Here is a 23106-nt window from a genome sequence, read left to right as displayed (position 1 = left end):
TATAGAGATGCCGGGCGCGTGTGTGTGTTGATCAAACATGTTCATCATTGATTTGTTTACCCAAACAAGAGCAAAACATCGAAACATTTCCAGAGTAAAATATGGATTTCATATAATAATAAAATATAACTAATCTGTTCCCACTCACAGGTTATCCTCTTGTTGACCTTTTCCATCTAGTAATTACACCGAAAGATGCTTAAACCCTTCCACGCTCTGTAGCCTTGAACCACCTCCAATCTCTCGTCAAATGCCAACCGGTTAACTTCCCCAACAGGATGTGGTTTATTTTTGTACCTGAATATTGGTGTACATCCTGGCCAAGGTGAAAGTTGGCTTAAAAAAGAAAAACTTTTAACTTACTTTGGTGGGGATGCTTTTGTGTGTGTGTGTGTGTGTGTGTGTGTGTGTTTTTCATGCGTGCTTTTTCTTTCTCTTTGGAGCCATTTTACACGTGCTCTCTTGTGTTCTAGAGCACACCATGTTTGCTGCGTGTGTTTATCAGCGAAAATTGGAAAACTTGGCTGGTAAATATTTGATACGAAAATTTTCCTCACTTCATTTGAAACCAATCTAGATGGCGGGGAGGTTTTTTGGATACGGCGGTGTTGGTGAGTGCAATCCTTTTCATAGAGGCTTTTTTTAACAAATACTGAACAAACATTGATTTTTTTTCTTGTTTGAAATTTGAAAATTGGATAATTTGATTTTTAATTTGAAAATTGGATAAAGAGTAACGAAAAGAAAAGCTTTTAAACAAAAAGTATATCAAAGGATTCCACACATTATTTTATGAAGCCGCTCATTTATAGACATATAACGCATGAGATATTGAACTTTTCCTTTTTATTATCTCTATCTCATTATCTCTATTAATCGTTCCGATCACACTTAATTAAACACTTGACCAACTTCCAGTTTCACGCTTCCCTTAGAAGAAAATCCTAAATCATAGGAACACTCCACTTCCCAGAGATTTTACGGGACAAATCACGGTCACGATGTCACGCCCGCCCCTGTTGCGTGTGACAAAAGTGGAAAACTTTCCCTCCAGCAGCCGAGTCATTATTTGACAAATAAAACAACTCCTCCCACGAGAAGCACCGATTTGTAGAGTTTGGCGTCACATTTCGGAGACGAAGCATCGACAAGCTCTCGTTTGCTGCGTGCCTCATCCCGAATCCTTCCACGCGACGGGTGTTCGTTCCGGTTCAACCGTCAAAAAAGCAACCGCGAAAAACCGCGTGTGGGACTGCCGCACTTGAATCGCTCGCACACAAGGAGCAAAAAAGAGAGAGTTTCACCCTTTCCGATCGTAAGAAGCACGCACAAACGTTTCCCAGGAAAAAAAACGCACGATTACGAACCGACGCGGATGCTGCCGGTACGCTGTTTGGTGTAATTTACTGGAAAACTTTTCCTCCCCTGCTAAGCCTGCCCTTTCTCAACCCTTCCGCGCCCCGCTTTGTTGCAAAAGATTGCGTGGAAAAACAAATACCAAACGTGCCACAAGTCGCCTCCAGCTAGTCGAGTGAAATCGAGCAGTGAAAAAGCTTTTCCCAAACGCCCGGCAGTGCGTTGTGTTCGGGATATTTTCCATCCCGTTTTTTTTTTCTCGGACCGGAAGAGGCGGGTGTGTAAGTGGCAAACGCAAAACTTTCGCGGAAAAGTTGCTGTAACGGATTCGGGAAACCTACCCGGGATCGGCATCTGCTGGAAGGCTAAGTATAACACCTTGAAAAGTGCAATTTATTTATTCCTTTCCCTGGGTGAGTTTCCTTCGGGCATGGTGCTCACACAACCGAGGCTAAAGTAAATGTTGCTCCCTGCTGCAGTGGCAAAGCTACTTCATTTAGTGCGTTGCCTCTCGAACAAACATTTGCTCAATGGTGTTCCAATCGCACATTTTGTTTGGAGCAAAGTTTTCCCTACCGCCTGCACTGGCGCCTGCCATCTATTGAGCCTACGCTCATCATCGGCTTTCCTGTGTCCCATTGCCATTCCATTACTCGGAATTCGTTTTTATGCAATGAATATTTAAACGCCAACGCACACCGGAAACGCCACGGTCAAACAAGTCCCGATAAAGGCCGTTTTTCCCGAAATTGAATTAAAGCATTGATTTCGATTATTCCAATCATTTCCTTACCTACACCTGCACCTGCACCCGAGTTTTTTATTCATTCGAATGTACATCAATGTTTGTAGATAACGATTTTTATTCCTACCAACGTGAGCTGTCATTTTGCTCTATTTTTGGACCGCGTGTTTGCGGTGTGAAGGAAATCTTTGAAAAAAGAATACGTACAGGTGAGCTGGAAGGTGTCTCAGTTTGGTGTGCGTTTTGCGGTGAGCCAAAAATACGAATTTTTTTCCCGGAAATGACAAGGATCGTAAATAGCATCCTCAACCAAAGGGAGAAAATCTCCTTTTGTATGTGCTCTCGAGAAAAACTACACCACAAGCATCGTGCAAAATTCCATATAGTGCATAGGTAATTGAAAAATATATCTAGAGTTTAATTTTGAAAGAATTTTGAAGTAAAGGCTTCACCAGAATAAGCTAAATCTGCTTATAGTCAATAATTTGAACTCATCGATTCTATCCAGATTTAACTTGAATTACAACAAAGGACCTCATCGGTATTGCGTTGCCCAACTAGAGCGTAAATAGCTATTTGTAATTATAAATACACACAATATGCTGTTTACTATTCATAATGAAACCCAATTCATACAAAGCGACGAGTGCAATGACACTAGGTTTTTTTAATTGATTTTGTGTTTGTTTTCTATTACATTTTACATGCATCATGTTAACATGATAATAATTCAGAGAATTGTTACCTATGAATTTCAAAATTGAACAAACATAAATCCTCCGTAGACTTCGTTTATGAATGTATGTATGGCATAATCAGCGATGGATGAAAAAATAACAAATACTTTATCAAAACATACTCAACCTTCCATTCGAACAACACGAGCACTTCTGTTGTCAGCCGTGAACACATCAAACACACTTACATTCATGCCCTTGCAACTCACTTCCCCTCCCAAGCCCGTAGGGCAGACAAAGTGTTCCAAAAGCAAAAGTTCAAATATTCATGGTTTTGATATGCATTGATTGATGCTCCCTCGCCTGGGTACATGCAAATTTACTTCCCAGACCTAGCAGCATTAGCTCAACTTCTCCATCATCGCCATTGCTAAAGCCCCTGTCGGTAAAAGTCGATTTCTATGTATGCCCCCCTGCCATGCACCCTTAAGAATCGGTCTTTCTCTCTCTTTCTCTTCTAAATATCGTCCTTTCTCACGAAAACCGCACACTGTAATGCACCGATTACATCATGCGCCTGATGAAGTAGAATATGCAACCGAAAAGCATCACCACTGTCACTCAAAAGTTCATCTTCCGCTGCAGCTGCGTTGTAGCCCGGAAGCCCCGGAAGAAGTCGATGGTTTCACGAAAGCGCCCGCGAAACGTAAACGGCACACACCACCGTGAACAAGAAAATCCAATGTCACCTACGGCGTAAGCCGGCTCAAGCCAATTTAGAGCACTACGACGGCGATGGTGGTGCTACGATTTTCTATCCCCACGATCTCGACGACTGACTGGTGTGCTCGTCGTACGGAAGCTGATGAGCATGCTGCTTCGGCACTAAGTGTTTCCTTCAATAATCATCAACCTTTGCCGCACAGGTACTACGATGCAGGGAACAAGATATGGGCGAGAGCAACGTGCCTGATTTATCCTAGGTGACATGAATTTTTCATCGCCTCTTTTGCTTTTGCCCTCCCATTGATGGTCGTCATCTGGGAAGAAAATGATGACATCTCTTCACCGAGGCGCGCGCTGTTGTCTGGTCTGTGTTTTGCTGGCAGGGGTTTGTTTTGTTTTAATACACCATCCTCTTCGTATAATTTCCTCGTTCGATGGGCGACTAGCAGCGATTGTATTCGGATGTTGGAGAAGACACTTTCCTTGCTGCTACCCCGCCACCAAAACATTCACCACATGCTTTTTGCTTGTTTCACTTTCAGCGCGTTGGATGCGACCTTAAGATTGGCTCGACGAAGAAGATCGATGTGTGCGGTGTGTGCGGTGGCGATGGAACGTCCTGTACGCAGCCACTCTACCAGTGGGAAATTGCACCCATGTCACTGTGTTCCGTAACCTGTGGAGGTGGTAAGTATCGCTCGAACTGTTCTACTTGTGGCCGATGTGACTGGAATGAATTCTGGCTGCCCTTGGCTAAGGGGGAACCGATGTACAGAACAGAGAATTTAATACGTTTGGGTTTCTATTTCCTGGTAAGCTCGGCGGGGTTTCAATGTCAGACGTCGGTCGAAGTAAATGTCTTCATTAGAGATGTGAATCTGATCGAAAGCTGGTACCAGTCGTGTGCTTTTCCGTGTTAAGCATAGATTCGAACGATTTCGTTTGAAGGCTACACGTATGTCAGTAATTTTCGAGAAACAATACCTTTTACACTGGAACTCTACTTTAATTATATCCGTATGATTCTCCTAATAATGGTCTGCTTTTCCTGCAAAACCCCGTCCCAACAGCTTGAACAGCGTGAACCACTGGGAGAGCTCATTTTGATTTCACAGCTCAAGGCTCCAGCATGACAGTGTTCGTCAAGAGCTGTCTTAGTATCATCTGTTTCGCTAGAACTTCATCGTTCCTTCACATTCGTCCGGCCTGTTTCTCAACTGAATCGAATCGAAACTCCACACGCCATAAACTGCCTATCACACACACACACAAACACACCACAATACGACAATAGAATTCGATCTGACAGACGGTTCTTCCCACTCGCTTCTTGCCACCGGTTACCAACAGTCCCATATCGATACCGAGATTACGTTGTCAAGTAAAATAATGATCTATTCGATTGATGACATTTTTTCCTGGAACGCATCTTGAGCCTTTTCTCTCTCTCAGTCTATCGATACGTTAGTGAGTTACTGGTCTCGCTTAAAGCATTCGCGTTGTCGTCATTGAAGCAAAAGCTTTGATCCAGACACCCACACTCCGGGTACCAAATAAAAGAATTTAGTCACACACACAAAGACAACAACCAGCTCAAACCAGAAATGCTTTCCACCAACCAGGCCCAACCGTAAAAACGAAGGATTGAGGAAAAAGAGCTTAAGGTATTAGACTAAAAATATCACCGAAACGGTGTTTGCGCAAGAAATTCAATCACTTCAAATCGCACCGGCACGGGCACAGCATCAAAGGCGTACAACGGAAATTAAAACCAAAATATCATCCTTTTATCCCATCCCACACACACACTATGGCTGGGTTGTGGACACCGTTTTCCTTTGAAGAACGTGAAATGACGACCGAGTAATGACAAATCCTTTGAAGCAGATGCAAATTGAAGGCTCTCAGTGGGGAAGGCGACAGAGTTCTCGATACCGGGGAAAATATCATTTAATTATATTTACATCAATTCATCTACCTTTGGAAGGGGCGACAATTTGCATTTCCTTGTAATAATCAATACTTAAACGCTGCTTGTACTTCGCCCATTCGCAGGTTACAAGATGGCCATGCCAACCTGCCGGAACCGCGTGACCGGCGTGGACGTGGAGGAGTCACTCTGCAACGCTTCCTCCCGACCGGAGCCCACCGTCGTCCAGTGCAATACCCATCTCTGCCCACCGAAGTGAGTAAAGCCAAAACTGCGACTTATTATGTCTTTTCCCCCTTTTTTGGTTAATCTTTAATGTCAATTTAATGGTCTATCTTCCGCCAGATGGGTGACGGACGACTGGCGATCGTGCTCGAAACCGTGCGGCGGTGGCATCCGCGAACGGGTGGTGGTCTGTGCGGAGGAAAGCAATGGCGCCAAGAACAAGGTACCGGACGAGGCTTGCCGTGGAGTGAGACCGAAAAATCAGGAACCCTGCAACGTCCAAGAATGTCCCAAGTGGGTCGTCGGCGAATGGAGTGGGGTAAGTGTCGTTCTTCACAGTTAGACATATTTATTGGACGCATTTGGGCGTTGTCCCATTTTTGTGTTGGGAAACACTTGGGACACAGTACTGCGGTAATGAGTAAGTTTATCATTTTAAAAACCCTTGCCACGTGAGTTGCTATGCCTCAAAACCAGGACAACTGCACAGTAAAACCCTGGTCGGTCCTATCGTTTCCGGAAGGAAGACTTCCCTTTTCATTACTGCATGTAAAACAAATGCATCAGTGTGTATGTCTGTTTGCAGACAGAACACTTCCTGGGCTGCTCATATAACAACTCTCTGCTCGCACCCGGTACAGTGAGGGCTATATATATTTTATTGCCTGCGGTGTAACAAATGCACCAGCGACGCATCCATCGACGAAGCCAGCCACCATAAAACACCACACCATCCTTCCAGTAATTAGCCATAAATCGTCGGCTCCGCTGAGCGCGTTACGATTGGCAACGCCATTTTTCGGTGGCCAGACGCTCCGGCAATCCATCTCCCAGCCACGACGAATGCACATTCTCTGCCGAGTTGCCAACCGCTTGCATTCATTCGGCCGCCGTCGTCGCCGCCATTCCAATCGCGGTCCAAATTTATCATTCACCATTGCTTCGGTACTGATGATGCTATATGCGGATGGGGCGGTGGTGAGACGTGTAGGTCTGCGCCAAGTCGTGTCGCACATCGCAATAGGGAAATTGTTTTACTGAAGAATGTTTTATGGGGCAAAAGTTGGCTTCACCAACCGGCCGGCAATGCAGCTGCGGGAAGTGTTGGCCACCATTCGATGGCTCGCTTTATGATGATGATATGCAGCTGGTAGTATAATGGCATGCTTAATGTCCGTACAACACAAACGACAAACCCATCAATAATGGGAACGATCCATTGAAGTGTGCTGTAATTAGCAGTGGCGTTATTGTTCCCACTGCGCTGAAGTGTCAGCCCAAGGTAGAGGGGAGTAGGGTTCGGAGTGGGTCAGAAAATTGGAACATTCTCAGAATAAAATATTTCCTGTCCAGTTTGAATGTTACTTATTGCAGCTGCCATTTGGTGCCGACATTCCAGGAATGGTTGTTCACACATCCGTCCAATGCATTGTTTACCACCTGCTGAAAACCAAAGACGAAAATTCAAAATCGAAAGCGTTTCCTGTCAAACACAGCTTGAGCTTTTCTCAATATGCTTTTAAGACACGTTACAAGTTCCTTGCAACAGATTTCCAGCATAAACGCAGTTGAATCCATCGCAAATCTTTGCGACATTGTTACACGTTTGCTTATGCACATTCTCACCAATCGCTGCAACAACTTTTGGCTCAATAACTTCTTGCAAACTTCTTCAGCAATACAATAAACTAGCCTTCCGTGGCGGAAAACACTAACCCATAACATTAATATCCCGTCCCAGTACAGTATCTCAACACATTAGCACGGAAAACACCTCAAGCAACAACACAAATCATCTGCACAAACTCGGCTCCTCCTGTACCACACCCACTCACCCACTGTACACGTGCTGCGGGAAATTTGTTCCCTTTTCCCAAACGTGCTCATATGATCCCATGCGCGGTATGTTTGGACAGTATCCTCTCACCACTTGCTCGCTGTAGGTACCACCCCTCCGGACATTCGACGTTCGATTTATCCAAAAGTCTAACTACACACAGCTCATGTTCGACTCCTTGCCAACAATATACTGCACTGAATGATGGCGCTCGTGTCTGTGTATGTGTCGCGTTGCTACAGCACCAGCAGCAGCAGCAAATCATTTACGCCCATACAGCAGCTCCGCCGGAAAACGCGCTCACCAGGGAGAAAGATCAAGAAACGGTCGCCCCAAAACGAATGGACACATCGACCCGAATATGATCGAGTGGGTGCTTATGGTAACAACAGTCGTAAAATGGCCGTCTTTATGGCTCTATTTAAATTTGCCGACTCTGTGAATTTATTGCCACAGCCTACGTGTTTGTGGGAGAAGGGAAACGGTAGTGATGGTGGGGTATTGCCGGCGGAAATAGGACTCGCTGCCTTATCGCTGAATTTGTAAGAACAATAGCCTCACACGTGTGTCCTCTGGTCGATTGGGCGCATTGCTTATTGCTTTCAGCTTTTCGTTTGGTCGCTTCGCATTTCGTCCTACTCAAAAATCCTCCTCCTCCCGTACGGCGCAGCCCCTCCAAGTGGTGCGTTTGTTTGTTTGGCCATTTTATTCTTTTATATTTGGTGCTGTTGAAGCTGATGGTATTGCTTCGATATTGCTGGTTAGGACATGCGAGCTGTGGAAGTCGAGCCGAGCCAGAAGTCGATCCGCCTCAAAGCCTTCGATAACTGAGTATGTGTGTGTGAGTGTGAGTAAGTTTAAGTAGATTTATTGATTTATTAGGTAAGCGTGTTGTTGGAGAGATTTTTTCCTCTCAAAACTCACTCGCTATCAAGGTCCAGCCTACATACGACCACCATTTATGTCGCCAATAAGCTACAACAAACGATGAAAATAAAGATCGACCGCCAGTACACATGCAAACACGACCTTCTTCCTGAGCCCTAAAGTGATTTCGCTTTATTTGCTCATGTTTTGTGATTTTACAACACACTTGCTACGATCCTACCTTCCACTCTCAGCCAGCAAGCCCACGTAAATTACATTGCGTGCCCGCAACGTCCTAATTAGTCCAATCGAGAGGAAATTTAACCACTCGCCAAGACAAAACCAACCACCCAAACAATTTCCTAATGATTGGACCACTCTCTCTCTCTCTCTTTCTCTCCCCCCTATAGTGCTCCGTTTCCTGTGGCAGCGGTATTCAGGTGCGCAGCGTTGAGTGTATGGACACGAACGGCCATTACAGTGCCCAGTGCGATCCGGGAGCGAAGCCAGTCACGGGGCAACCGTGCACCACGGGCATCATCTGTAATGCGGGTTCGGTTTCGTCGGGACTGAGCGGCGGTGCCAACACTGGTACAACGGTTTCGGGCTCATCAAATGCTGGCATCATCGCTGTACCGCCCTCGTCAGCATCCGACTTCGATGGGCTTACGATGGGCGTCGAGAGTGAGGCAGAGCGGGCCAGCATTTCCGCCATGATGAAGGAGAAGGCCGCGATGCATCACGAGCGCGATCCGACGCTGATGACGTACAACGATCAACCGTACTATGCACAACCGCTGCGGCAGGATCGGTTACCGAAGGCGGAGAAAATTGTTTCCCAGCGGGTGCCCAGTGAAGCCACGTAAGTATCGTTGGGCTGTAATTTGCATCCACGGGTGCTGCACGGGTGCGAATGTGCATGTACAGTTTGTTACGGACGGATTGAGTTTCGTGGGGAAATATTAAACGGTTTGCATGTGTTTTTGAGTCTCCAGAATTACATTGGCTGCTAAAAAAAGATCATTATTTCACTCCCATCTGTACAGTACCAGGCGTCTCCACATTTTAGTTTTTGCTTTTTAAAACAGACAACAGCCAGCATGAACTCGTCTAACAATACTTGCTCTGTTTTTGCTTCACTAATCTCTATTTCAAACAATAAAGTCATCAGTCTAACGAGTGTAATCATGCAATTCCATCATGCTCGATCGATAACAAACGCCGCATGCCCTATCAAACGTCATCAAACAATTGCACAATAATTTCATGGCAGCATTACACCGTTGTTTCTCAGCACTTTCGTTCAATTGGCCGGGCATGAGTTGACGAAACGCTCGCAAAAGCGAAAGAGCATCCTTTACCTTTTTTCACCCTTCTCATTCACTCCATCTGTCATTGAAAAATCAATTTCTCACCAGACGTGCCAGAGCGCTCACGAATGCATCTGGCAAATCATGCTCATCGCATCCTTATCCTATACGAATATCGCACCGATTTCGATGAATCTAAGTGCTAAGTAGCGCTCAGGTTAACGGCATCATTGCATTCGTTGTCTGCCCTCAAACTAGGAGATCACTCAGGTTGAATCGACAAACCCTGGGTGCCGTTCCACCACGTCGTCTTTCACAAGTGAAGTCATCCAGCGAACATTTTTCCAACCCTTCACAGTGTGGTGCATGAAAATATTATTTTTTGCGTAAAAAATAAGCCAAATAGGGGGCCAGAAAAAAAATCTTGCTTGTTCCCAAGCCACAAGTCACTTTGCAATCATACTCCAGAAAGCGTATGTCTCATCATCATCACCTCCATCATCATCAACGGCATGTGCATCAGCAGCATCATTAGGAAGAAGCTTCCGTGAGCTCCGGAACGGGTGACGTTTACCAAAACGCAAAAGGAAAACCGTTTCCCTTGAGCAGAATCAAGTCATTCCGATTGCAATACGACGCAATTGAATCGAGGAAAAACTTCACCAAACATACAAAAAACCAACAAGAAAGCTTTGCAGAAACGAAACGATCAAACCTGCGGATGAAAAATGGATACCATCGAATGGTGCCAGCCGCACGACTAGCCGGTCATGACACAAGCTGCACTCAAGCCGGTCGCGCAACGGTTCGACTAAACCGGCAACGGACTCTCCTCCGATCCGTCAAAGACATTCCGTTCGCGCGGAAAATTCCTCGAACCATCATCGCGTCATTCCTTCGCAGCATGCCATTGCATATGTGCTCCCTTAGCTCGACGTTCGACTTTTGCCTTTCATTTCTTGCCAGAGCTTTTCGCTTACCGTTCTGTTTTTTCTACCTTTTTTATCGCCGTTCCACGCTTACTGGTGTCAGATGAGAACACCTCCCGAGGCGTAGAATTCCGTGCCCCGGTCGCTCGCATCACTGATTGATGCTTTTGTTTTTCCCATGCCAGTACGCCGTACCGTCCGGCACGTTGCAATTGCACACGGCTTCCGACATCAATCATAGCGTTTTGCACAATAATGCCGGTGTACCGTGTGGGGGGGCCCGGTTGGTTTTGCTCTCCGGTGTTTGCTGTTCCGTGCTATTTGATTGTGTGCATTTTTCTGGCACCAGAGCTAGAAACACGAAAATTTGTGATTGTTTTGAAGTGTTTGTGCGACCAAATCTCCTGCGCTGAACACGCCCCAAAAGATTCTTTATTTCGCCCGTTTGTTTGACGGGCAAATGTGTACGCATTGAAAATGGAAATGACGACACACTAAACTGGGCACTGGTAGCAGCACAAGAGCAACGTATTTTCATTCAATTAAAGCGACACTCGCTCTAACAACAGGTTGAGTTTTCGTGTGACATTAAAGTGCGTGTTAAATCATTAATATACTTCCGTTTCCTACGCCATTAACACATTTATTATCCATTACATTATCCATTAACGTTCAATTAGGTGTTTTTCCAATGTTCTTTGTTGTCTAATATTTGATTCATGTAATTACATTTCATTTCAATTCGTTAACTTACATTTTCTCTATCTCTGTGTAATGATGTATTTTCTGCTCCTTTCTTCTTTACCTTCAAAAATTCGTACTTCGTCTATAATATTCATATATTTCTCTTATCGCTTCTCTTTTTCTCTTTCTCTCTCTTTCTCTCTTTTCCTGTCAACTTCTCCAATCTCTCCTCCTCTCATTCCCTCTCACAATGCTTTTCGTACGTATCTTTGCTTGCGGACTTGCAGCTTCATTCAGGACACCGAATGGTCACCGTGCAGTGTGACGTGCGGCGAAGGGATCCGCCGGAAGCCGTTCCGGTGCAAGATTTTCCTCGAATTTTCCAAGCGCGTCGCGGTGCTAAACGATTCGCTCTGTCACGCCTACAAACCGCTGGACGAGGTGGAACGTTGCGTCATGGAGCCGTGCTCGTACTCGCACAATTTCGAGGACACCTATCTCAAGTACAGAAAGCCAATCATTATTTCGTACATTATTTCTTGCCTTTTTTTGTTTCCTCAGTTGGGTTTGGGTGGTTTTAATTTAGTTAATTTCCTGCATGGTAATATTTCATGCTTTTCTCCCCTCTCTCTCCCTCTTTGCTCGTACAGAGATGGAAATCGGCAGAGTTTGGAAAACATTAAGGTACACGTGTCCGTCCCGGGCAAGACGTACTCCTGGCGAGAGGAAGGCTACACCAGTTGCAGCGCGTCCTGTCTCGGCGGTGTAGAGGAGTTGATAATCAACTGCGTGCGAGATGACACGAACAAGATTGTGTCTCCGTTTCTCTGCTCGCCAGAGACGAAACCGGAAGCGCGCATTCGCACCTGTAACGACATCCCGTGTCCTCCGCGGTGGAACTATTCCGAGTTTACACCGTGCTCCAAGTCGTGCGGCTTTGGGATACAGACGCGCGAGGTGACGTGCATCCACGAGGTGACAAGGGGAGGAGAAAATACAATGATCGTACCGAACAGTATGTGCACGACGAAGCCACAACCGGACCGACAGTACTGCAACATCATCGACTGTCCCGTCCGGTGGGAAGTGTCCGAGTGGAGCAAATGTTCAAAGTAAGTACCTGCAGTAACACATCTTCTTGAACGATCAAATAATCGATACTGAACTCAACTTCAGATCTTGTGGCGGAGGTTTCAAGGAGCGACGCGTCGAGTGCAAACAGATCATGGCCCAGGAGCACAAGGTAGAGCGACCGGCATCGATGTGTCCGAGCAGCAAGCCGCCGGACAAGAAACCCTGCAACACCAAGGCCTGTGCACCGGAAGATCAGCGACCGCCGATTGCGGGCACCAACTCTACCTTCATTCAGCACGACCCCAAGAAGAACAAGATTACGCTGAAGATTGGCGGTGCGGCGACCGTCTTCTACGGTACGCAGGTTAAGATCAAGTGCCCGGTGAAGCGATTCAATCGCACCAAGATCCGCTGGACGAAGGATCAGCAACCGTTGCTGAAGACGAAGAAGATCAAAATGTCTAAGAAGGGTGCACTGCGCATACTGGACGTAACGTTCCGCGAGGCTGGCATCTACACGTGCCATGCTGGGCTGAGCCATGCGGATCTGAAGCTGGCCGTTAAGGCGAAACCGGGCGGCGAAAATCAACCAAACGAAGATCACGATCGACACCGGGGAGCGGATCCGAATGCACTGCTGGCTAACTCGTACGCAATGGCCAATGGGAATGAGGAAGAGAAGAGGTAAGAGAGATGCTCCCGAGCAGCCAAACCTTACATTCATTGACTTTATCTCAATTCTCAGTGGGAGGAAAAATCGAGATCGCAATCGGGGGAGAAATCGACAACGACAACAGCAGGACACGCTTCTAACTGAGCACGGCGATGGATCGGACGATGAGGTAAGTGACGTTCTCTTTGAAATATTTCTACTACTTCAACCAGAAAGTGGAGGTAAAGGATGCTTACTGAAAATCAAACCAATATGCTGCGAACCGTATGGAGTTAGCTTTCTGCTAGTAATACATTAAACATACGCTCCCCATTATATCCTCCTTTGTAAGCTATATTAACCCGCCGATCTGTCTCTCTCTCTCTTCTCTCTATCACAACGCTAATATCAACTCTTTAACTGAACTTCTCCATCACTGAATCAAACCAATGAAAAATCAATCCCCTGTCACGTCACGACCGAAAAAGGAACCCCTGCGGTCACACTCGCAAATGACTGTGTCGGGCAGTACGGTAGCGTCGGACGCGTCGGCCGCGGCCAGTTCCGGCACCCGTACGTTACCGTTGCCCCATTTCCAGCACCTACTGGCCGGCCTACAGGTGAGATGAGGAGTTTTACCAAAACTTTCACCGAAGCTACACCGGAAGAGGGGAGGGATACATTTGTCCCACCTTTTGTGGTGCAGAGTTTGTAAACGAAATATTAGCACGCCCCAGTTCACGCCTGCACAGCACGCAGGTTGTCGTTGCATGGTTTTGCTTTGTGTTTGTCTTTTTTTGCACGGTTTTCTTTGCACGGTTTATGTTTCTGTTTACGTCTGCATGATTGTGTTCAATGTTGTGTCTTATGATTTGTTTCACCATGCTATAGGAGCAAAATTATTTCTTTCCCTTGCTGCTTACACCACCCAAAGCCGATGTACTCTACACTGTAAATAGCCTCCAAGAATGCATCCCTAAAAGCGTATCTCTGTACTTGTAAAGATATTTCATATCCTTTGAGGTTTGGCTCTTTGCTGTCTGTTTGCATCTCTTCGAGTACAACGCAATGCTTTTGTTCTGTAAATGATTAGTCCATCTGTTTTTCTTCGCCACTGTTCTATATCAATCCTCCAACGAGCCACTCGTTCTGCTGTCTCGTATCTGAAACACCAAACAGAGATCTGGCTCCTCGATGACGTGAAAAAGGTTTCATCCATCACAAATCACATGAAACCTTCCGGGAAAGGGTTTCCCGCGGTAAAAGGATCCCACAAGGACATCCATCCCTTTCCATTAACATCGTTTCCATTAACATTTGCATTATTAATATGTCTTGCATTGCGAAAGGGCCCATGTGCAATATTACATTTTTTCCTCGCATGTAACCAGCTCATAAGCAGATATTTATCATGAATGTGTTTGCCTATAAATAAAATGCGTTTATTTTTTCATTTGGAAAGCTCCAAATTTTTGGCATCACATTTAGCCATAATCCTTTTCGCACCGTTCGCAAATATGCAAGTGTGGCACAACAGCAACAACAAAAAAATTCAATCAGCAAACATATAAATCAGGTAAAAATAACACAAGCATTCATAATCACCCAGTGGGCAGTTCAGCCAGCGGCAAACATTTCACACGCCATTCGAAAGAGCCCTCCACGAACCGCAGACCCGAATGGGGCAAACCAGGCGTGGAGGCGACAGCGACGATTGCAACGATTTGCGGTGCCGGTTTAATTAAAAGCATTCATACGAATGGAATGTGTCAATCCGGTATTTTTCATTCGTAAATAAATTATTACGGAACATAATTATCCCCCTTTAATCTCGGCCGTGTGTGGCGAGGTGTGGGGCTGGGTATAATATTCAACCGAAAATCCATAATGACCGTACCCCGGTTTCGCATATGTGTTTGTGGGAGATGGAAGTGCTGGTCCTCCCCTCTTTATGGTCCCGGTTTATAGGGGAGGAGGAGGCCGGGGAGAGCTTTCGGCCCATAAAAAAGGACTGAAACCCACCATAAACGATAATATGCAGTACGCAGTTTTCACAAATAAACAAAAACCCAACATCCGGCCGCACTATCGGGCGGACGAGATCAGTCGATCGCATTGTCACTAATCGCTCGTACGGTTTGACAGTGGCAAAGCTAATGGGTGCGTTTATCACTGTCAATGGCCTTTTATCACCCTTCCTAGTGTCCGCGTTCGCTGCCCGATGGGGAAATCAAATCCGAGATTTAAACAATCCGCCGGGATTACTAAAACTACTTTTATCTAGCTTGGTTTTTATGCCTTCACACTCATAGCAATTCAATGGAATGGCAAACAAAAAACAGTGAATTCAATTCACCCACACCCTATCTCATGTAGCCAACGCTCAGTCACTCGGCTCATAAAATGGAACGACGGTTTTTTTCTGCTGGGATAATTGTTTTTCGATCGCCATATTACGTTCGACGTCAAACAGCTGTCGTTGAGAATGGGGGTGGAAAAATCAAACTCTGCCTGAAATACGTCCTGCAAGACTCAAGAGCGTTTTTTTTTCAATTATGTTGCCATCGTGGTTTTGTTAAACCAAACAACACCCACTTTATGGTGGGTTTTGGGCAGCAAAAAAACCCGTTATGCGTCACGCTTCCTTTCCACTCCCGAGCGACCGCAGTGTCGTTCGTGTTGCTGTTTCTCCGTGCAGTCACTTGGTTTTGGGGGAACATCAACCGCACCAATGTCCTTGATCAAAATTTCACCGGGTTTGCGATTAAGCGGTTGAAGTTGTTCGACCGCCAGACCAGAGAAAGAGGAGAGTGAAAACGTGAAACGATTATTTAAAAAAAAACATACACCACCACTGCACAACAGGTTTTGCACTGCCAAATATCTCACCACGCTGTGCTCGCTGGTTGGTAAACACGATTTATGCTGTCCACAGGACGGCGGCGGCTAGGAAGAAGAATGAACCAAAAACAAAAAAATGAACGAAACACCCGCGAGAAACACTAATTACTTTAATTAATTATCGTTTCGTTTTGGAGCCAGTTTAAGCGATGGGCATTGGTACAAGTAAAGTCGAGTGGTTGAGTGGTGGTGCTGTGAGGATTTTTTTAAATATGTTTTTGTGTTTGTTTCCGAAATTCGCTCGCCCAGAGGTTCGTAATTCGTGCCCTAGTTCGATTGCTGTGGGGGAAAATATTTTATGTTGCGGGAAAGCTTCATCCATACCTCTCCGTTACTATAAGCATGAAGCGTTCGTTTGTGTCTGTGTTGTATGTTGTTGTGTTTTATTTTATTACACCGTATTGCAATCACCCAATTAGGACATGTTGTTGATCAAACGTATCATAGTAAAGCACAAACCCGATATTATACTTTGAATTTTTCTCCCTTCTTCTTTTCCTACCAACCGTCACCACTACCCGTATCAATCCTTTCCTCCTTCCCGTAACCCTAACGCATACACACATGGACACAAATAGGTAATTTTCCTCAGCCTAACTGTATTTATTTTTCATCTCGCTCTCATTACCTGGAAAAGCAGTGTTGTTTTTGATAAATGAAGGACAATTTTCACATCACTCATATCATAATGCTCCAAACTCCCGTGCCTAGCACAACCCCACATGCACTGTGATGAAAGGGTATACGTGTACAGCCAATCGCCCACAATATCTCTCTCTCTCTCTCGTTCTCTGTGTATAGTGCATACTTTCACCAAGCACCTTTTGATTTTTGCAACAAAACTCACCAAATAAATCACCTCTCAATGTCGGTCGATTTTTTCCCGGCATCACTACTTTAAGTCACCTTTTCGTACGCTCTTGTCCTAATCAATAACAATTTTCCCCAGCGTTCGTACTAATTTTCTCTCTATCTCGCTTTCTTGTCCGTTTGCTTCTTTTCCTATGATAGCTTCTTTGGCCATTTCAGACATTCAGCAACAGTAAGAACTACGCACAGCAGTATCTTGCCGAGCGCGGGTACGATCCGTTCGATGGGTCGATCGGTAGAGGGGATGTCGAGGACGAGGAGTCACCGAGGCCCATGAACGTGTATCAGCTGCTGAAATCGCGCCACACCAGTGAATCCGTGGACGAGCCAATGATCCACGACGGACAGGCAACGGAGGGCTACGAGTTCGAGTGGATGACAACGCCCTGGTCCGAGTGTTCACAGACATGCGGTGCCAATGGGGGAGGGTACAAGGTACGATGAGACACGCTGCCTTCCGTCTGACAGTGCGTGGCATTAACTTTCGATTAAACTTCAGCTCCGATCGGCCCACTGCATGCTACGGATGAGCAATTCCAGCCGCACCGTCGACAACAGCTTCTGCGAGGACGCTGGCCTGCCGGTGCCGGAAACGGTCGACAAATGTGGCAACATCGACTGTCCGCGCTGGGTGACAGCGGATTGGAGCGGCTGTCAGCAGTCCAAGTGCTTCTCGTGGCACACGGCGCTCCAGCGGCGTGACGTGTACTGTCAGTTCGATGGCGAGCGTAGCGACGAGAAGGTGTGCGAGGACCAGGAGAAGCCCGTCACCAAGCAGGAGTGCTACAACGAACTGTGCAAAGGTGTTTGGCGTGTCGAGCCATGGTCAGATGTAGGTTTTGTCGCGTAACTGTATTTGGACATAACATAAAAAGCCCGGAAAGTATTCATTTCGTTTTTCTGCTTCTCATTCTCATTCGGCAGTGTAATGCAGCCTGCGAAGGACAGGGCATCAAGTACAGGATACTACAGTGCGTATGGTACGGCACGAAAAAGCCGGCAGGCAACGCGTGTCGTGAGCTGCCCCGACCAGCGGTCATGAAAGTTTGCAAAGGACCACCATGTATTTCGAATCGTGAGTACACCTCCGACCTACGATCGAGCTTCCTCAGCACGACTTTATTAACACTGAAATCCTTTCCCTTTTCAGTTTCAGAGTGTAAAGACTTGTCGAGGTACTGTAAAAATGTAAAAAGCATGGGCCTTTGCAGACTGCACCGTTACCAGCAACAGTGTTGCAAGACTTGTAGGTTTAATATTTACCACTAAGGATCGCAAAGAACGAAAACACCGGATTGCCAATCGATACCGCGCTGGATGTGGCGTTTGTATGACGCTTTTGGAAACTTCCGATGATGTTCGGTGTATTTTGTTGGAAAAGCGTCTCCAGCCTCCAATAGGATAAGCGCGGCAAAAGGATGCAGTCCTTGCTGCTCCTTGCCTGTCCACTCTTTCTTTCACCTCCAGAACCACCAGCGCCAATGGCCCCGGTATACACAACTGAAACTGAAACAGCAACGAACTTGTGTATGATACGGAATAGCTATTGACACCTACTACCGAAGACTTATTTAAAATAGTCAATTATGTGTACTTGACTATGAGCGTTGCTGAAATCCAGCCATCCACACTTATAGAGACAGCACGGCGCAGTACTTGGATCATGGTGCAACTGTTAGATTATTGTTGAAGGACTTCAGTGGAGTAAACTGAAAGCTAGCACTGCAACACAAGACACTCTGTTTTCCTCTGAAAGTAGACAATGTACTTTGGACAGACGAACGATGTAGCAAGCTGGTAGCATACACACACCCCAACCACACGACCTACACGACCACAAGAATGCCAGAGGCGTCTGTTTGTTAACTTCGCAGAACTGTTGGATTCTATGTATATAGGTAAAGCAAAAGGAGGAAGAAACTATAGAAAAGCCCTATAAATATAAATATAAATACATATAGACGCAAGCATAGGGAAAAGCAAACCAGACTCCACAAGGCGTAGCACTAGGTTTAGGTAATATTTGATGAGCAAGAGGGAGACCGAGCGAAGAAGTGAACATAGTAATATATAAATTAAACAGATCGACTCTAAACAAACGAAAGTTCAGGTTAGCTCAGCTCAGCTTACCGACTTGATGAACGAAGGACAGCAGATAGCAAATTGCCAGCACGCTGTCGTAACGCTTCTGTAAACGTTCAGTGCTTTTTGATAGTGGGGATAGGTAGGTGTGCTGCTGCAAGTATTATCGTGTGTTGAAATAGAAACCATACCCACTCACACACACACACACATACACACATCTATTTCCACTTTGAAAATGAGTCATTTACAGGTAAAATCACATTCCTATTCATCTCTCACCCATAACGTCGATTTCCTTTTCGTGAACTCACTCTCCCAAGTTAATCAGCCAAAGGAATGTATTCTGTCAACATCTGAACCAATCCATCCGCTATTTCTACACTGTGAGTCCTTCTAGTGAGCCTAACAGATTTCCAATAACTTGTTACTTTTGCTTACCCTTGCAGTGGAACGTTTTACCCCATGTTCATAACATCTATCATTCAACATCAATTGTTCCTTTCCATACTCCCATACAAACAACACCTCCAAACTATGCGCTATGTAAGTGAAGCGGTATTTAAGAAACTATCCAAATAAAAACCAGTGGGAACAGTATAAGCGGGACGAACATTTTTTGGCTGCCAATGTAGCGGTCCCTGCAATCCTTGGCCAGTTTGCCACCACACCCTAATCAACTCACACTAAGATAAATCTTTTTTCCTTTCCAACGCTTTCTAATTATACTATTTACTCTCCCCCTTCCATTTCCTATTGTTCATAAGTAATCATACTCTTCAAACTCTAACGAAACAAAACGCGTGCCGCGTGCGAAACTCCCGTGCCGGAAATTTCATTTCGTTCTATACACAGGGTCAGACAGAGGAGCGTTAGTATAAAAAACACGGAAAAGTAAATGAAGATCCAAAGTCCAAAGCAATGCAATTTTCCATAGCAAGCGAGACGAGGCAAAAACAAATTCGGAGCGAATAGAAATGACTATCATGTTTTAGGAAGCCAATTTCGGAGCAATCGTTGGGAGTTGGAAGCAGAGCGGTTATTGAATAACATAAAACACATGAGTAAGAAATAAAACAAAAACATACAACAAGAAAACTCGTTCTTCTTTACATAAAAGCAAAGTAAAACTAGAGGTAAATGAAAAGAAAATGTTGAAGCAAAGACCAAACGATAATGTAATTCACCAGACAGAAACAAATCAAAGCGAAGTAAGCAGGTAAGCATTCACCTATTTTCCATCCCAAACAAAATGACTGAAAAATGAACTGTGTACATAAGGTCATAGAGAACTCTGCCGAACAAATCATTGGTCTCCAATGAGTTGGAAAAATTGAACAAAACATAAGTAAAGAGTCGAATTCAAAGAGATTTTCTCCATAAGTTTTGTTGTGCAGATTCATATTGAACTGTTTGATTTGCTCAACAAAGTATTACCACATTTCAAAAATGATTCCTGCTTTCTGTTTCGTTTAGTGTTTCTTTCTCATACCATTGCATACATTGCTCTCTAACGATAATTGACGATTCAACTAAACTAATGACAAACGAAAGCGAGGACGTTAAAACAGTTTGATAAATATAAGATCTATTGACTTAGTTAGAAAAAAAGGAAATAACTATATAAACGAAACACAATCGCAAAACAAACCAGCGAATGTGCGACTATGTTGCAAGGGGCGTGAAAACGATATATTAAACACAAGAAAATGAAATTACCCAATAAAACAAATTTGAAAAGCCTAGATGACACAGCGAACCATCGGATCGTTAGTTAAGAGAAAACAAGTACGTTAAAACGTTGGAATTAAAACGAAGCTGCAACACAACCATTGCAAACTGCAATTGCTGATGTGGGATTGCAATGGCAAGCCCTCTACAGAGCTACAGTTTAATCTTTTGCCGCAAAAACCGAACGCAACATAATTATTCTACACATGCAACCGAACGGAGCAAATAGTTAAAGTAATTAATAACGATGGTATTATTGATAACAGAACTGCATAAAGGTGGTAGTGATGAGATTCCTGTAAATTTGAGATAAAAAAAAGAATACATAGAAAATAAATAAGGAAACATAGAATTGCACTGATGAGCGAGGAGTAAACATTTGTAAGTTAAGAGAACACTAGCTACACCTAAGGTAGCAGACTAACTATAATCGAGTTCTTGATTTCCACTCATTTAAACTCTTCGTTTCGCTTTGCTAGTTGTGAATAGTTTTCAAACTGTTCGTTTGATTTGATGTTTTGGTTCAGTACGTTTCATTACCACTTTATACGTGCTAGACACTGCTCCCCGTAGGAAGAAAATTATTAGCAAAACCGTTTTACTATGCTCCCGAGCTGAGAGGCTCCAGCAAGTGTGTTAGAGACAAATGCAACCCCCATGGGATGGAAAGATTGTGTGCAAGAGTGCATTCATGTAAAAATGTGGTACTTTTCGCCCAGCCATTGGCCCGGCCAAGTTGTCTGTTAGAGCAGTACGGCAACAACGCTGCCGGAAGTTTGTATGATACACCAGTGTAACCAAGCAAGAGTGCCGATAGCTACTCGAAAGTTAATTATTTAATGCTGTTTCATAGATACATAGTGTGCTACTGCGCCAGATGATGAGTCAACATATAGAACGATCGTGTGTGTTTAGTTGATCATGAGAAGAGAACTGTAACTAGCAAACAGATGCATTTAAACGCCCCTCTTCTTCTCTGTTTTCCGGTTCAACAATCAAACAACGCAAAACCAAAAATTTAACCCGTCGAAATGCCCCATCCCATATGCGGGTCACAATTTAAAAAGCTTTACCCATGTTTCATTGATTTCCGATGCTGCCGTGTTATCGTGTTTCAGTTTTATGGACAAAACCTTCGGCTCTAACTGAAATTAACGACAATTACTAACCCAAACCAAACCTAGAAGTTGAATACGAATGACGATGGTACTAAAACGGTGATCAAACGGATTCTTGCGATTTAAAATAACCAAACTCTTGTCATCCAAAGAGGAAGAGGAAAAGCGTACGAATAACATGAATATACCGTGGAAACTAATTTCATCTATTGCGAGCTGGTTGCTTATTTAGCCTTCCGACAAGGGGAGTCGATTAGAACATTTTCTTCCCATAACGGAACAGAACAACATTGCAAAGCCAACTTACATTCAACACACTAAACAGCAGCAGATGCAGCATCAACAACAAGAAACAAACGACTATATTTATGATAATTATACATTTCACTGTAATATGATTATCATTAATATTAAACTATTATACAATTTAAAACAAAATCATATATAGGAAGGTTATTAGTTAAACAAGAAAGCTTCGGGATGCGCCCGAACGCCCTGATCTGCTGTGGAGAGGTCTACGTCTAAGCTCTCTACGCAACTATTGGACAGGCGAAAAATAAAACCAGAATGGCAATACACACAAACACTTTCACACATACACACTCTCAAAGGCATAGCAGAAAGTGTGGAAACATGAAAAAGGGGGAAAATAAAGTATTTTTTATTTAAAATGAAACCAAAAACTGCTCAAATGTGTAACGGAAACTTTAATTTTTTTAAAGTGTTGTTTCATGATGACATTTTGACATTTTACCGGAAAAATAACTGCCAAGGCATAGCTTCTGAAACAGTGAATGAACCACATAGATATGTTGTTTAAAATCTGTCCTCAAGATTCACGATAACTTCACACTGTGACATGCGCAGTACCACTGTGTGCGTGCTGTGATGTACAGTGCATTGCATAAATATAAAGTACCGTTGATAAACTCATAGCATATTCCATACCAAATGAAACTAGTGTTTCACAAGGCTTTATGCAACACATTATTTAATGAGCTCAATTAGAATATTACTCTTCAAAGGCATTTTAGAAATGTGTTCGTTAGCCTGTTAACCATTAATCTCGTTGTAGTCTCCGAGCAGATGTTATGAAAGGAGGAAAAAATTGGCCATTATTGAAACATGTTTCAAGCAAATTTTTCTCTCATTTGATCTCTTAATTACATCATCGCAGGTATCGTGCTACATCTTCTATAATTCAATTAATATCACAATGCGTCATAAATCCCAACCGATCAACCCCACGCACACGTCACTCATTCATTGATCAGATTAGATTTCATTCAACACTGCTTCGCTCCGGCAACAGCGCCGTTCAGCTTTGCACCAGCTTTATGCTACCAGCGATGAGCTCTAGCCCTGTTGGCGACACTCGTCGAGCAGAGTGCC

General features: G+C 44.4%; 1 protein-coding gene across 6 annotated transcripts in view; it reads left to right on the top strand.

Annotated features, from left to right (window-relative positions):
• Positions 1-19963, top strand: part of LOC120956826 (protein madd-4) — a 118789-nt gene extending 98826 nt beyond the window's left edge. For 2 of the 6 annotated variants that reach the window (XM_049609566.1, XM_040378580.2), the window contains exons 8-20: positions 4047-4191; positions 5560-5689; positions 5780-5978; positions 8774-9225; positions 11574-11789; positions 11937-12398; positions 12463-13044; positions 13106-13202; positions 13501-13632; positions 16925-17218; positions 17283-17615; positions 17708-17858; positions 17934-19963. In XM_049609566.1, coding sequence (XP_049465523.1) covers positions 4047-4191; positions 5560-5689; positions 5780-5978; positions 8774-9225; positions 11574-11789; positions 11937-12398; positions 12463-13044; positions 13106-13202; positions 13501-13632; positions 16925-17218; positions 17283-17615; positions 17708-17858; positions 17934-18052 — 3312 coding nt within the window. In that variant the 3' untranslated portion in view covers positions 18053-19963. The remainder of the gene's footprint in view (positions 1-4046; positions 4192-5559; positions 5690-5779; positions 5979-8773; positions 9226-11573; positions 11790-11936; positions 12399-12462; positions 13045-13105; positions 13203-13500; positions 13633-16924; positions 17219-17282; positions 17616-17707; positions 17859-17933) is intronic. The other 4 variants (XM_040378581.2, XM_040378583.2, XM_040378582.2 and 1 more) reach the window with 4 other exon arrangements.
• Positions 19964-23106: the final 3143 nt, after the last annotated feature.

The sequence above is a fragment of the Anopheles coluzzii genome, chromosome 3, assembly GCF_943734685.1.
Source record: "Anopheles coluzzii chromosome 3, AcolN3, whole genome shotgun sequence".
Classification (NCBI taxonomy): domain Eukaryota; kingdom Metazoa; phylum Arthropoda; class Insecta; order Diptera; family Culicidae; genus Anopheles; species Anopheles coluzzii.
Note: the sequence above shows the minus strand (reverse complement) of the source record. Positions and strands in the feature narration are given on the sequence as shown.